General features: G+C 33.4%; 1 protein-coding gene across 1 annotated transcript; it reads right to left on the reverse strand.

Annotated features, from left to right (window-relative positions):
* Positions 1-5,196: 5,196 nt before the first annotated feature.
* LOC149902655 (deubiquitinase otu-like) lies at positions 5,197-16,134 on the reverse strand. Its single transcript, XM_090109519.1, has 14 exons — positions 15,904-16,134; positions 15,728-15,825; positions 15,499-15,653; positions 14,887-15,348; positions 14,524-14,817; positions 14,242-14,420; positions 13,551-13,646; positions 12,816-12,906; positions 8,502-8,705; positions 7,951-8,084; positions 6,865-6,980; positions 6,498-6,596; positions 5,980-6,134; positions 5,197-5,450 (listed from the first exon to the last, which is right to left on the reverse strand). The coding sequence occupies exons 1-14, from the start codon at positions 16,132-16,134 to the stop codon at positions 5,197-5,199; spliced, it is 2,568 nt and encodes an 855-aa protein (XP_089965645.1).
* Between the last annotated feature and the right edge of the window lie 22 nt (positions 16,135-16,156).

Here is a 16,156-nt window from a genome sequence, read left to right on the forward strand (position 1 = left end):
TCCTAACCCATCTCAGTCTTTTCCCATATTCATATTTTATTTATTATTTGTTCAACAATCTATTGCAATCCACATAAAAGCTTAAGGCCTCTGCAAATATCACTGATCGCTTACCATCAGGCGTCTCGCAAGTTCTATTATTAACTCTAATATAAAAGACACGAAGGAAAAACCAAAGGATGTAAATAAAACAAACAATTGAAAAAAACAGTTTACTTTATTCAAGGGAATTTTGAAAAAAAAAATACAAATTATATTCCACAGGCGGAATAACTCTTTGAGCTCTGTACAACCATATAATTACGACATACATCTAACTTTAAAGTATATTCACAACACAATTTTGTTACGTATACAGTTTTACTTGTTATGGACAACAATTTTGTTCGAATGGCAGTTACGCCAAAACAATTGGCACATTTCTCGACTTTCAACGGCGTTCGACTTGTTTAAAGTAACGGACTAATCTTACAAAAATAACTAAAAAGTACTACTAACATGAATTAACAACTAACATAAAACTAACCCCTAGATATTTAAAACAAATACTGAGACACCGAGACACTTCACATATATAATCACACAACTTTTTTTTTATCTTTTTTAAACTTTTTCAACAACGCACTGTACAAACAAAATATCGGTATACCTATTATGAAAAATATAATAAATGTTCTCTTATGAAATCCAAATCGAAAATTATTGGGCGGAGTTTTTGCAGACAACCTCACTTTAATATTAGAAAAAAAACTAATTTACAACACTTACACATTCAGAGATTAAAGAGACACGTATAATATAGTAATAGTATGGGCGTATTCAGAAAGAAAGCTTGAAACTTATAAGCGCTTATCGGCGCTTGTCATGTTCATATATTTTCCTGCGCGGGTTACCAGCACTGACAGGAAAATGACAGGAAAATATATGAACATGACAAGCGCCGATAAGCGCTTATAAGTTTCAAGCTTTCTTTCTGAATACGCCCTATAGTCTGTGAACTAGCAATAAGCATCAATGACATTTATTTTGGCGCGAACTTTTTCTACACCGCACTGTCATGACTTTTTAGTTTTGCGCGACTTGTCTCTGTCCTTTCGGAACCCTAGTTTTTCATATTATCTGACCAGATAATGTATCTCATAATATTACTAGTTCGCAGACATATTTTATGCTTAGCACTTACAACACCTAGATATAGACACATATTACTATATTTTATACACACGAAGTGTTAGATTTTAAAACAGCTTCACTAGACCAATTTCAGAGCTGTAAGTAAAAATGGAATAAAGAATTTTGTTTTTAAAACAATAACTCAAGTGAATTTGAAGTTGCCGTTATTATCCTGAATAAATCTAGATAAAGCCGTTTTGAAATCTAACTTAATATCTATACATACACATATACGTGGAAAAAACATAGCCGAATATTGTTAAAGGTTTTCGCGCCAATACCGACCTAATACCTTCCAAATTTTACTTCCAAATCACAGCCAAAACTTTAAAACCCTCCAAAAATATTTCTTAAATTTAGTTGCGCGTATATTGTCAAAATTTATGGCAATCATGTAAAGTGCTAGAAATTTCGCTTGCTGTTTCTCCATTTAAATGCATATAAAATGTTCAAAAATTGTAGGACGTATCTCCAAAGGAAAGATTAAATGCATTCTGTATAAATGCTAAGACTAGTTATTCAAATGTACAGATAAACTTATTTTATTCGATGGGGCCTTTATGCTTGGAAATTTCTCTTTTTATTGGGAATTAATAATAATAAAATTATCACAAAAAATATTTTTGGATCATAAATTCTAGAATTCAGTGCTATCCGGTTGGTATATGACCTGCATTCAACCAATATTTTGACTTGAGTGTTTTATATGGCAGTTATTAATTGTAGTTTTTAAAACTCCATTTCAAAATCTTTAAATGTTTTTATTTCTTTCTTTTTACGATATAACGGAGTTTTGTTTTCATGCAACTTGGACATAAAAAAGCCCCGCTAACCATTTTTTTGGACCCCAACGACGCACATACTGCTATCCAAGCACCAATTTTAACCACACTCGAATGAGATCATGGAATAATTATCTTGTGGAGATTCTGCATATACAAGATGGACTTGATATTAAAGGGCGGTATAAGAAATACGCTAATTGTATGTAGGTAATTAAATTGGTTTGTTCATTTTTTAATTTAAGATTGAATTTGATGAGATTCAAACTAAATATTCACTAATGATATGGCATTTAAATATGTTTTGTTACAAATATTAAATTAAAAATTGAAACAACTGACATTACTTGCATATAAATGATGTTAATCTTCTTTATCAATTACCCAAACATTTACTTTCTTCCTCAAAATCACTGTTGTCTTATTTGTCATCTTAAGCGCCGATTTTTCAATGCTTGGATAAAACTTATCCGTCAAATAAAGTATTACACGATTATATTAAAATGTCACATAAACTGTCAAATACGGGCAATTAGAATACGTTTTTAAAATGGTAATTTTATACATTATTCGACGAATAAGTTTTATCCAAGCATTGAAAAATCGGCCCTAAATCATGTTAAAATTAACGAATTTCTTAACCAGCCCGTAATAATGAATACAATTTCTAACTTGACTCGACTTAGGAACAACGTAATATAATGACTATCCCGTTTAAGAGATAGCGCGATCAACGCGTATGTGGGTTTTAAAATCATGAAAAACTATGGACTGATATATATAATTAATACTTCAGTAATAAACAAAGTGTGTGGAGATCATGAAAGAGGGAGACTAATATAAAATACAGATTTTACTCAATTACTCTTCAATAATACTTTTTTTTTTGTTTTCTATATCATATTTAGTTATATACGTACGTTAAATTGGAATACTGTTTGATAAACCTTAACAAAATAATTAGGTTTCACTCGCGGACGCAAAAACAACTATTTCTATATCTCATATGTTAACTGTATTACTTTTAAGTTTCATCCAAATCCGTCTCGTTGTTTTTTCGTGAAACAGTAACAAACATACAACCATACTCACAAACTTTCGCCTTTATAATATAAGTGGGATAAGTCATTTAAGTTTTCCAAGTTATATATCAGTCCATCGTTCCACGTTACCGTAACATTAAACTTAATTACGCTTAAGTAAGGAATGATACAGAACCTACATGGCTAGTGTATAACTTCGTATCTTACTAAAATCTTACGGAACCCTGTCAACCTTCATATATTCAACAGCACCATTGAACACGGCAATTTTTGAATAAAATCAATCGAATATTTTTAATTTTGTGTGATGTTTAGTTTATGGCTGAAATATTTCTTAAAATCCATTCTATATGATATGCTATGAGTATTTTTTAAACATAGACTACGTAGACTTTTAAAATGTGATGTTTTAATGGTAAAAAATATAAAAAAATTGTTAACTAAAAGCGTTCAACCGTCAAAATAAATTAAAATAGAATTTGTATACTCTTCGAAGGCTAAAAAAATCGATTTTTTCTTATATTTCAGCCACAAACAGGTGCTAGCCCTTTGGTCCAACTGCAATCTCAATCCTTAAGTACCAGACCAACAAACACTTATATTTTTTATTTATATATATAATACAAGTGGATGACCATATTACTTGACGGTGTAGTAAATTAATATATGGTCACCCTATTAAACTGTAATTTAAATTCAATGGCGTATGAAATACGAATCATTTTTGCAATACGGAAACTTTTCGTTCATATTTATTGAATATTTTTTCGGTTTAAGTTGTTATTAAAGGTATTTTTATTTTTTTATTATAAAATTTCAAATGTAATGTTTTCGATGGCAAAATCGTTGCTTTTTATTTAAAACCGTTTTGTAACTTATGTTATTTTAAGTACACGCTTATTTGGTAATTTTAAATTTCAGATCCAAAATAGAAAAAAAAAAGCCAAAAATTCGTTCCGATATGTCAAAATGGCGGATCCGTTATTCTAAATAAATGAAAATATGTTACATATTATGAATATTGAAAAAAAAAAAAACTGTATTTTTAGACCTTTCTGTAAAAAAAAATCTGTATTTTTATTTGAAATTAACAATATTTTCATTTATTTAGATAATTTTTATGATATTTTTTTGTTACTTGGTTGTTTTAAATATCGTTTTTTTAAAGTTGAGCATTCGTTTAAATAAGAACAGTGATCGCCTATCAAAGAGGAACATGTGAAAAATGCAATAGATTTTTATTAATGACATATTTTAAATTTAAGAGATCTTCGAGTTTTAACGCTAAATTACTGTATAATACTGGCATACTTTTTTTTATAATACCCATAAACGAAACTTACTGTTCTTTATGTATGTTTATTTTTATATCTATAAGAAGTAGCAAACCGGGCGAACTCCGTTTCGCAACCAGAGACACCTTTTCTTTGCTATAAACCTCACGGAGCCCGAGACCTTTCCAACGAATGCAAATCCGTGGAAATCGGTTCGTGCGTTCTGGAGTTATAGCGTCAGGAAGGAAAACCCGACTTATTTTTATACAGTAGATTAGTAAAATATCAGTGAGATTCATATGTTTTACATGGATTGAGATACAAATGAGATTTAAAATTATGTTTAGTGGCGATCACTGTCTCACACACATATAGCACGTTAGCCTTCGACGTAATCTGAAAAGTAGTTCATTCAGGATTACTAAAATCTAGTATTTTTACCGGGAAATTATATTTACTAACATTATATGGTTTCGCGTTTCATATATGTAGTTAAAGCTGTAGAAAATTCTTTAAAAATTATATTCGAGCAAAATTTAGAATCGTTATGAATACCAGATTTTAATGTTACTGAATGAAGTACTATCAGATTTGGAGTAATATAATTAGGGTTGCCACTGATACATATAATTGGATAGACTATTTAAACTGTGAAATAAAACAAACGTTTCATAAAATACTATAAGAAATAACAGGAACGTACAAAATACAAACAATTTAATTAAAAAATAGCAAAAAAAAAAAGATTTTTAAACCAAGAAAATACTATATTTATTGTTTACCAAAACTAAAATTTATCTCCACAAAACTATACACAACTGTACGCTACAACTACAAATAACAAAAATTTACTTAACTCAAAAAAATACCCTCCCTACTGTAAAACTAGTCCAGTGGCAACCCTAACCTTATCCCCATATCCTCCTACTTATGCTCATGTATCGGCTGAGCGTGCACATTCTGGTGCACATGCTGTCCATGCTGTCCGTGCGGCACATGCGGCACGTGAGGCTGGTGCGGCACTTGTGGGTGCGGCGTGTGCGGCTGGTGCGGCACGTGCGGCGTGTGCGGGTGCGGCACGGGCGGGTAGGGCGGGTACACGGGCTGCACGCCGAACTCCATGCCCTCCTCGTACATGTAGCCCATCGTGTTCATGCCGCTCATCATGCCCATCATAGCTGGAATATTTATATTGATATGTATAATCTTGCATAGACTTGATTGTGGAACGATTTTGTTCATGTTTGTTATAATTGAAGTTCGCTGCAGCGCTAGATCAGCATAATATTGTTTTACTTACTTAACGTACTATTGCTGCACAGTTAACAAAGTGATTATTCGCAGCGCGTCTAATGCATAGTCTAATATATAATTCAGCGAGATATGGTGATTGGTAAAGCTCGTATATTAAATACTATTATGAATATAAAAAAAAAAAGAATATTCTACGAGAGTTTGAAATTCTAGCTTTAAAAATACGATTTTAGGGTATAATATCATTTTACACTAACATAATAGAACTATAATATAAGACATAATTCTGAATTTTGTCATATTAATCTATAAACAGCTGTAAACATTTATTAAAGTCCAAAAACCTAAATCGTCTTTCAAACTTCTTAATTTTTCTAATTAGCCTTTGTTTTAATTTTAAAAATACCCTCAAATTTATAAATTTATATAGATACCCTCAAATATTTGACTCACCAGGCTCATCAATATGGTAATACGGCACGGGGTATATCGGCGGGGGGTAGGGCGCGTAGGGGAAGGTCAGTAAGGGCGCTTCCACCACCCCTCCCCCCACTCCTACCGTGCCTTCCTCGTACGAGGGGGTGCGGTTGTCTACGTATGAGTTGCGGCTGTAAATAAACATACTATATGGTCACTTGTTAAGAAATAAGTCAATTATCCATAGAAACTGCTTTCCGAATCGTTGGTAAACATTAATAATATGTTATGACGATTCAAAAGTGAAAAATGTGAAGAAATCCAATTGAATAAAATGTTTGTGTTGAGCTATTGGTTATTATCATTTTGGATTTTGAAAGTCTGAAACATAGCCAGTTAAGAAAAAAAACAATCACAAAGTCTCTAATCAAATATGTATACATACGAAAAAACAAAGATGATCCACTTTGCATGCATTTAGACTAAAATAAATAATAAATAAATAAATAATAAATTCATTAATAAGCCACTATTTCACATATTAAACAGCTCACCGATTGTTAGGTCCCTTGTTGGACATGTTGTTGTTGTGCCCTTTGTTCTGGTTGTGATTGTTGCTTTGGTTGTTGTCCTGGTTGTTGCCGCGCTTGAAACTGCAAAATTTTTGTTTTGTATAGATATTTACATGTAGATAGTAATAATATAAAGCATTTGTGAGCGATAACATTGGATGAAGTCGCAAAAAAGGTACTATTTTTTGTAATTAATTGTTCCAAAAATAACTCAAACCATTCCAAAAGTTCTTTCACCAGAAGTAAACAAGGGCTTTGTTTAAAAATAAATATTTTTTTAAATAAATAAAATACAATGAAATATATTTTTTTTCAATAAGTTATTTAAAATGATAATGATGATACATACCGTGGCCCCAGCAAGGGCCTCTGCCCATTGCCCTTAGGCGCAGAGGGCCCTAGGGGCTTGTCGTTCGGCTTGTGCTTGTCGTGCGGCCTCTCGTGCAGCGACATTTGTTGCATGTCCTAAAAACAATAGCAATGTTTAATATTTGTGAGTTGAGAATATTTACGACAGTTGTTTATCTTTAAATAAGTAGTAGTGTGCAACAAAGTGTTAGTGTGTGTGTATGCACTTGACGGAGTGTTAGTGTGAATTTTAAAGTTAGTAATATACTTTTTTTATTGAGAATAGGGAAACGCTTGACCACAATCTCACCTGATGTTAAGCTGAGATGTGGTCTAAGATGGTACGCCGTACGCGCTTCCCTAGAAGGTACCAGCCCCCCTAGACAAGTGGCTTTCAATCTCATACATTCATAATCTATTCTATTGAACTTTACGCTAATAGAAAGCCACTTGTCTAGGGGGGCTGTTCACTCTACGCTTGAAGACTTCCATATTGCACACACTCAGGGAGCATTTTCAGTCCGTCGCGGTTCGGATAAAGAATATACACTAGTGTCAGAATGATTGTTAGCATACGAATAAGTGTTTGTGTGCGCTTAAGTAATGATGTGTTAGTGTTGGATTAAGTGTCATTTGTCAAGTGGAGTAAGTGTGCGTTTGTGTGTGCTTAAGTGACGATGATTGAGCCTATTACAGTATTAAGGAATATATGGACGATAAAAACCCATGGAGGGTTGTCGCGTAAAAACCATAGGACAGTTCTTTGACATATTACTATAATATATTATGATGTTACATATGTAATTTGTAAAATTAAATTGTAAATTGTAAAACTGACACGATTAAAAAGAGCAACTATGGAGTTTCTTGTCGGTTCTTCTCCGTAGATACTGCTTTCCGAATCGGTGGTAAATGTTAAAAATATGTACTTAATGACGTTTCAAAAGTGCTTCTCGAAGAAGTCTAATTGAATAAATAAATGTTTGAGTTTGAGTTTGATGTGTATTAGTATAAGTGTAAGTGTGAGTGTGAGTCCAAGTGTAAGTATGAGTGTGAGTGTTAGTGTGAGTGTGAGTGTGAGTGTCACCTGTGCAACAGCGGCGGGCGAGTAGTGTCTCGGCGGCGGGTGGTGCGGCGCGTGGGGCGGGGGCTGCGGGGGGCCGTACGCAGCCCACGTGCACTCCACGCCCAGGTTGAAGTAGTAGCGGAGTGTCGGGATGTCTGTTCAAATTAAAAAAAATAAAAAGACGTGTGGCACTCGGGGACTGCCGCGGTAAATCTATTGCATGCTTCAAGCCACACCTCCGTGCCCGTCGGAGTGGGGAGCGTGAGGTTTTTTCGTTACGGAGATTCTGGATTCGGTCCCCGCGCTCAAGGCCCGCGATAGAAGCTATGCAATAGCTTAAAATCATGTTTTTTTGCCATCATTCTTGTGTCATGTTTGTTGATGCAAAACTTTCGAGTTTTTATCATACACAAACCAAGTTAAAATTAAATCCTCAAGGGTAAATTCAATTGTGTAAAATTACAAACGGTTCATAGGCAAATCAGCGCCATTAGCTTACACTAACCTTTTCAACGCAGCTTTCACCAACAAAAACTGGCAAAAATTACACTACACTTTGCCCTAAAACCCACCGTTCATAGGCAGATCCGCGCCATTAGCCTGCACACTCTTATACACGTGCGGGTTGACACCATGCGGGGGTGGGGGTGGGGCATGTGCCCCGGCCAACTGCGGCGAGTGGGGGGCGCACCACACCACAGACTTCACGCCGCACATGTACGGCGCGCAGTTGTACGGCACGCTCGATGACATGTGCGTGAGCGGCGGGTTCCCACCTGCGTAATGAAAAAGGTTTTTTTGAAGTGAAAACTTCTTTAACGGCGTTGGGTATAAAATCTTAAACTCGCGTCAGGACGCGTGGCCTGATCAAAAAAGCGTAAGACGGACTTTTTTTTTTAGCCCTTATATTCCATGGGTAAGACGGATACCATTCCAAACTAACAAACATGCTGAACGTTAATAATCAAGTTTTCACTTCTGCCAGCACTCCCGGAGTGCAACCCGTCTTTTTTTTAAATTATTATCAGAAACAATAAGGTTCACAAACATAAGTGTAGAGTTGTGACCACTGAGGTTTATAATGATGTTCGTGTTTACATAATAACAATTTCGTTTTAACTTTTTAACAATTTTCTTAAGTGAAGACTAAATAATGTTTACATAATATGAAGACAATTTTTATAACTTTACTATACATAACTAGGTTTGATGAGATGAATTCAAATAAATCTCAAGATAGTACGAGATAGTATTGAATTTAGATTTAAATATTGTACAAACACACTTTTTTCTTCTGATAACTATTGTACGGGCTAGATTTGACGACGCGGTTGGCGCAGTGGTAAAGTAACTGCCTACTGAGCCGACGGTCCCGGGTTCGATCCCCGGTCAGGGCAAATATTTGTGTGATGAATTTATAAAATACTAGCGGTCCGCCCCGGCTTCGCCCGTGGTACATATTTACGTTTTCCCTACATAAGAACCATCCTCGTACTTCAAGGAATATAATAAAAAAAGAATTATCGAAATCGGTTCAGCCGTTCTCAAGTTATGCGCTTACCAACACATTTTGGGATTCATTTTTATATTATTTATCGTCGCCTAGTACCCACAACACAAGCCTTAAGGGCTTGGTCTAGTAGTGCAAACAAATGCATCCTGTCATCCTATATGTAAATAATACAAATGTACTAAGGGAAAGTTGCTCCACTTAATTTTTAAAAATTAAATCATTCGTATAATTTAATATTCGTAAAGTACCAAAAATGACAATTTGAAACAATTTTCGTGAAAATTACACCGGGTGATTTTTTTTTATCAGTACACAAAATTTGCGAATACTTTCTATTGATATCTTCAACTTCATGTTTATATAACTGATCAACTTTTACAAAGAAATTTGGACGAAATATAAAAAAAAATAAGCTTTCCATACAAAATGCATAACTCTATACATTTTTTTCGACCTAAGTTTCTTAGTGAAAGTTGTTCAGTTTAACTAATAAAACGGATAAACTAATTTTGTATTTAATAAAAAAAATGTAATGTTTGTGTTAAAAAATTATAAAATAGAAAAATACGCAAATGAAAACAAAAGATATTTATTTCTGACTAGCTTCCGCCCGCGACTCCGTCCGCGCGGATGTCAGTCTTCGCGTCTTCTACAGATTTATTATATTATGTATAATATATAGATTTATATTGATAAACCTAATAAATCTTTTGCTAGCATTCTGATGCTTTATCGGTTGCACTGGATTTATCTCTTTTTTTTCAATCGCTTGAATGATATAGGATGGGTCCTTGATGGGCATCGAATACTCAAGTCTCGAATCAATCAATTCTGACAGTAGGCAATTTATGTAAAATCCAATAATGGTCCATCATTTTATTTTGCCTAAACGTTACATACTTTTTTATATATTCTATTTTTAACGAATGATTCACTCCAGTCCAAACAGCAAATAAGCAGACTTCTGCTTCTGCAACGTTTAGTTACTATGACAAAAGTGTTATTTTTTGCATTGTATTTCAAATATTAAATTTTTTTTAACCGCATCTTCCGCATTCATGTCTTTTGCCGGAATTAGACATTTAACTTCTACTAGTCCCATTTTCCCTTTTTGATATGGGAGTGTATAAAGTAAATTTTTTAGATATTTCTCGTTATACTTTTAAAAAGTTATTATTGTCATTTTGCTCATTAGGTAAAGTAATTTCGATATCAGTTTTAAGTTTTTTGATACCTGCAATAATAACGTCATAATCGCCTGCACATACTTATCGATTACACCCTGTATACAATCCACCATCCACATTCATAATGTTTTCCTGTCCTCCTCTCCTTTACGCTGTTCACCGATACATTTTAAATGAGTAAATCTGCTACCACTGAAGGATGTTTCATTGTGATCAGCAAATTTTCACCACTGTTGTCGATTATTTGTTTTTCATTTTTAATCAGCAATTGGGAATCATCAGTTTTGTTTTTTGCAGATTGGTGATGTACCCTAACAATACGTCGAAAAGGGAAAGCATCAACGAATTATCGTTTTCGTCTTCTTTTTTTATTCTTCGCGTCTCTGTTACTTCTGTTTGTTTAGTTCTCAACCCCACTGAATATTGATGATGTGATGATAATCCATTCGTTTTAATATTGGTACTTAGAGTTTTTTGGTAGTTTTGTAGTTAGACTAAACTAGAAATGGTGGACTAAATTTGTCAGCGCGTCTGTAAGATCAGAATATAAAACCAACATCCTGTATTTAAGTTACAAAATTAATAATCAAACAACATGCCGCTACGTTGAAAATGACTAGAAGAAAAAATTAAAACACCTCGGATCAATTTTGGAGTAAACAAATCATTTTCCCCGTATTGGGATTTCCCCGGATGAACTTGGGAAGTTCAAGTTCTCAATACAAGTTTATATTATATTTCGTATTTCTCAAAGGAAAAATAAACATTTTTGGAATTTCAAAAAAATTATATTATAGGAAAATTTATGAGCTTACTTTAGTTTTAAAAAAATATACATCCCTTTACTGACACCCCGTAAAATAAAGAAATTGTTGCCAATCACCTTTGCAATCTATTTGGTTTCATTAACTTTATGTTCGAAGATAATTTTTTTTCTAGTAGTTACACGCGTATTTTTTTCGTTTATTTTCCATATCGAAATCAAATGTTTAAAAATACGAATATTTGCACAAAACTAAGATAAAAATAATCAATTAACAAAAATATTAAATTTAATGAAGTAGAGCAACTTTCACTTCGGTATGAAGGAAAATCGAGCGTAGAGCACACGTCAGAACGCTCCGGCCCAAGGAGCGCGACTAAAGAAATTCGCTAGGATTTTTCCTTATTATTTTAAATATTTTTTTAATATTTAAAGAATTATCAAAATTCAAAAAAAATTTTTTTTAAAGGATTAATACACATTGGTCTTCAACCAACTCGAATAAATTAATGGAAAAAATAACTTTTAGCAGTATTTATCAATCGATTTTGTAAGGCAAAAAATGGGAAATTTAATGAATTTATAACGCTCTAATTAAGAAAATCATAAGTTTTTCGGCAATTGTATTCAGCAGTTTTTAATAACGACTATATAAGGATAATAATGCGCTGATCAGATTATGTAAATTGTAATCGGTTGCAACGTAGTGAGTGCACAAACTTAGCTCGAAATGATTTTGGGGGAAAGAGACTTATCTTGAAGGCCTGATTAAGGTAACATAAAGTAACTTTATAAATGTGAAAAAATTCACGCGCATTGCGTATATAACACTAATTGATAAACAAGAAAAAAAAATTCAGTTTATCATTTCATTAGCCGGGAAAAAATTGTCAAATAACTTGTTGAAAACGCAATTTTGCTAGACTGCAGCCTTAATTGAGCTTACTATGGGACTAGGTCGATTTGTGTAATAATGTCCTTTAATATTTATTTATTACTAGAGGTCCGCCCCGGCTTCGCCCGTGGTACATATTTCGCAATTAAAGGTAGCCTATGTCATTTCTCGGGTATCAAAATATCTCCATACCAAATTTCATGCAAATTGGTTCAGTAGTTTAGGCGTGATTGAGTAACAGACAGACAGACAGAATTACTTTCGCATTTATAATATTAGTATGGATTTATGTATTTATTTATTTAATAAAGAAACCATAAATACTTATAACAAAATGGAAAATCTATTAACCTATAAACTATAAACTTAATATGTTATTGCCATAATGTAAGTTGTAACAAAATTAAAATAAATAAAATTATAAATCCTGAATAAATAATCATGTTACGACTATGCTTTTTTATTTAGTACAAGATAAAAAGTAATTGCAAAATGTATGTAGGTGACTTGTTGGTACAAGTGACTTACCAGTATAAGTGGTGATAGAATTGGTGGTAGCGGGCGTGGAGGCGCGAGCGGACGAGCTGACGGTGTTGCCAACGTCCCCACCACCCGATTGCTATTAAAAATTATTTATCGAGGCTATATTTTAACAACACACTATGACAAATGAAAGTTGAATGAATGAATGAATGAAAAATTCTTTATTGCACACAAAAATACAAGATTACAAAATATGAGTGATACAAGTTATAATAGGTACAGAGGGCGGTCTAATCGCTGTAAGCGATTTCTGCCAGACAACCCAAAATACATAAGGATTACATATTTTATGGTGGTGGTGCATTACATTTAGGTTACATATTATGCTCAAAGTTGAATATATACCAAGAATAGATATTTGCAAAAACAGAAACAACTGTCCATTTTGGTACAGACAAATTGTGCTTGTAAATGATAAATACTGTTAATGAAATATTAACGAAGAACGGACAGTTGCAAATGCAAAAATAGGAAGCAATAATCCTTTTCGGAGCAGACAAATTGTGCTAGTAAATGATAATTATTCATGGTTTATAGCTCAAGATAAATTACAAATTGAGACTTAACCTAGGATACATTATAACAAACGGCGGCCTTATCGCTAAATAGCGATTTCTTCCAGACAACCGGTTGTACACAGAGAAATTAAGTAAAGGATAGGAGTAGAGCAGGGCACAAATAAATATACACATACATAATTAATGTAAAAATGGTGAATACCTGAGTGTGGTTGTCCGGCGCGGAGCCGTTAATTTCTTGGGGCGGAGCGCCCGCTGTCCTACAGTCCACCATCAGGGGAACCGCTTCTATTTCAACCTGAAATATACATTTTTTTTTTTATTTGACTAATCAATTTTCTAGAATGTTTCACACATTTCTACCTAATCCGAAACTAAGTTAATCTTGTACTATGTACTTGGTAACTAATAAACTAAGATGTTAACATACTAAAACACATAGTAGAAGATCAATCTTTATCACTACATTTTTTCAATACTGACAAACCCACACCGTTTAATTGATTATGACTACCAACACTATAATCCCAAAACAATAAAATAATTAATTACTATATTTACTTATTAACCCAAATATTCCACAAAGACAACTTAATCACAACTACATCTAACCCAGCTACGATATGGATTTAAACATAAGCATTGCACTTGTAATTTAAATAATAAAAGACGTTAAAGGCGTTTAAATAATAAAAGGTGTTATTTAACGGCTTATGTTCTTTATTTTAAAAATTAAATATAAAACGCATAGTTTAATAAAGTTTTGAATCACTTGTATTGTTTGATATTTGTAGATAGGTATATGTATGTTTTCATGTATTTTTAAAGAAAAATGTACAAGTGTGATGCTTATAATCCTAATTCCTACTCTACCACCTATCTACTTCACTAACTGGTAGGGGTTGAAAGTTATAATAGTCCACATGTTGGTAAGTAGGATAGTAAGTGCCGTAAGACATATCTGTTTTGTCCTCGCTCCAATCTATTTTACTCTTATCCTTCTCAGATACTCTCATTTCATCTGTTTTAGATTTCTTGTTAGCTTTTAAGCCTTGTTTACGCGCGATGTTACCTGATTGAAAATTCTATTTGAAGTATGCAGTATATTATTGACAATTAAGTTTATATTTTATTGAAATATGTATAAGTGTACATAAATGTTTAGTATAACAAACCTATCTGTTGTAGCATTTGGCTAAGATTGAGCAGTTGAGAATTAGCTCGAGAGTATCTATATGGAGGTGCCCAAGGCTTAATTTCCTCAACTGGGAGAGGTTCCAATTGATCAAAGTTTACAATACGTTTTTCTCCCAGTTCTTCGATAAAAACTAAGCACGGGCCACCATCCTGTCCCATTTCCTGAATATGACAATGGTACGGCACAGCCTGGTCTACGTCTAACTTGCATAAGCACTTAACGCCTACTTGCAAAGTAGTGCCATCCGAATATCGAGCTCCAAACCGTAATTCTGTAAATATATCATCCCTATAAAGCTGATTGTTTTAAAAATGATTTCACAATTTGAATTATAAAGTACCTCTTCTCATTTCGCTCCAGACATCAAATTCAATGTTACGATAAATGTCAGGGTCTAACGCCTTTGCTACTTTATAAGGAAATGGTGTTATTCCATTATCAAGCAGTACTTTAGCACTGTTTACGTTTAGACAATTGATACAGACATTCTCAAGCTGTATGAGGCTTCGGTTGAACACAAAGATGCTCAATGATTCCTTAAACAGACTCGCTTTCTCAACATCATTGGTATGATGTTTACATTTCAATGTAAGAGCATTATTATTTTTATCTTTGTCATCTTCATTACTTTCTTCAATGAAAATCTTAGCTCTCTCTTTCTGTTTCTTGCATCGCTCCACATTCTCAGGGAGGAAGTATTCAATGTGGTTGCTTGAAACTTTATCATGAAGCATTTTTTCAATTGCATAAGACAAGTCCTCCAGGTGGTACACACGATCATACAGAAGTTCGTACACAAGTGCTATATAACATTTGTCATATTTATTTTATAATGAACATAACATAAAAAAGAAAAAAAAACTCAATTAGAATGTAATGTTATGAAAATAAAATATAAAATTAATTGGAAAACCTTAAAATGTTGTTTATTTATGTGAACGGATAGACTTACATTGACAGAATGCAGAATTGTTAATAAATTCTTTGGTGTATACTGCATCAAAGTGTTTAGTGTCAGGGGAATAGAATAAATATATAGTATTGCCATAACCATTGCAGATATTTGTTTGTGGACCTTTGTTTGCTTCAAATATTACAAAGTCTCGTCTGCAAGATATTATAATGAGCGGTAAACAAAGAGATCAATAGATTATTAAATAAAACTCTGTGAGACTTCTTACCTATACAAATGGCTCATGGCTGACACCTCAATAATTCCACCCCATTCAGAAGGATTCGACATCTCTTTGAGATAATTTTCAATGGGACAACTCAATGACTACAAAACAAAACACTAATGTGAAAATATATTAACTCAAAAAGTATAAAGAAAATAATTAAAAGAAAACTTGTGTACCCCCTCAAAAAGATGCCTGTTAGAAGCCATAAATTCTATGCAATTTATTCTAACTGTGTGATAGTATCGCTGTGTGTTGTATATGTTTTCGGATACTGCCCTAAAAAGGCAGCTGGAGTCTCTAGCTGTATGTTTGCGAAAAAAGCCCATTTCGTCGAGCCAACGATCTGGCTCTGATGAACGCTTTTGTATTTTCCATGGCCCACGGCATCGGATCGGTGATGGTGACATTGCTAAACACTGCTAATAATCT

The sequence above is a fragment of the Colias eurytheme genome, chromosome 14, assembly GCF_061535395.1.
Source record: "Colias eurytheme isolate Ceu_HAF_F1 chromosome 14, ilColEury1 Martin Lab GWU primary, whole genome shotgun sequence".
Classification (NCBI taxonomy): domain Eukaryota; kingdom Metazoa; phylum Arthropoda; class Insecta; order Lepidoptera; family Pieridae; genus Colias; species Colias eurytheme.

Coding starts and splice junctions, on each gene's coding strand:
- LOC149902655 (XM_090109519.1), bottom strand. CDS start 16,134: ATGTCACCATCACCGATCCGATGCCGTGGGCCATGGAAAATACAAAAG. Junction 15,826..15,903: donor ACAGGCATCTTTTTGAGGGG/GTACACAAGTTT, acceptor TTTGTTTTGTAG/TCATTGAGTTGTCCCATTGA. Junction 8,706..12,815: donor TTCTATCACCACTTATACTG/GTAAGTCACTTG, acceptor TTCATTACGCAG/GTGGGAACCCGCCGCTCACG.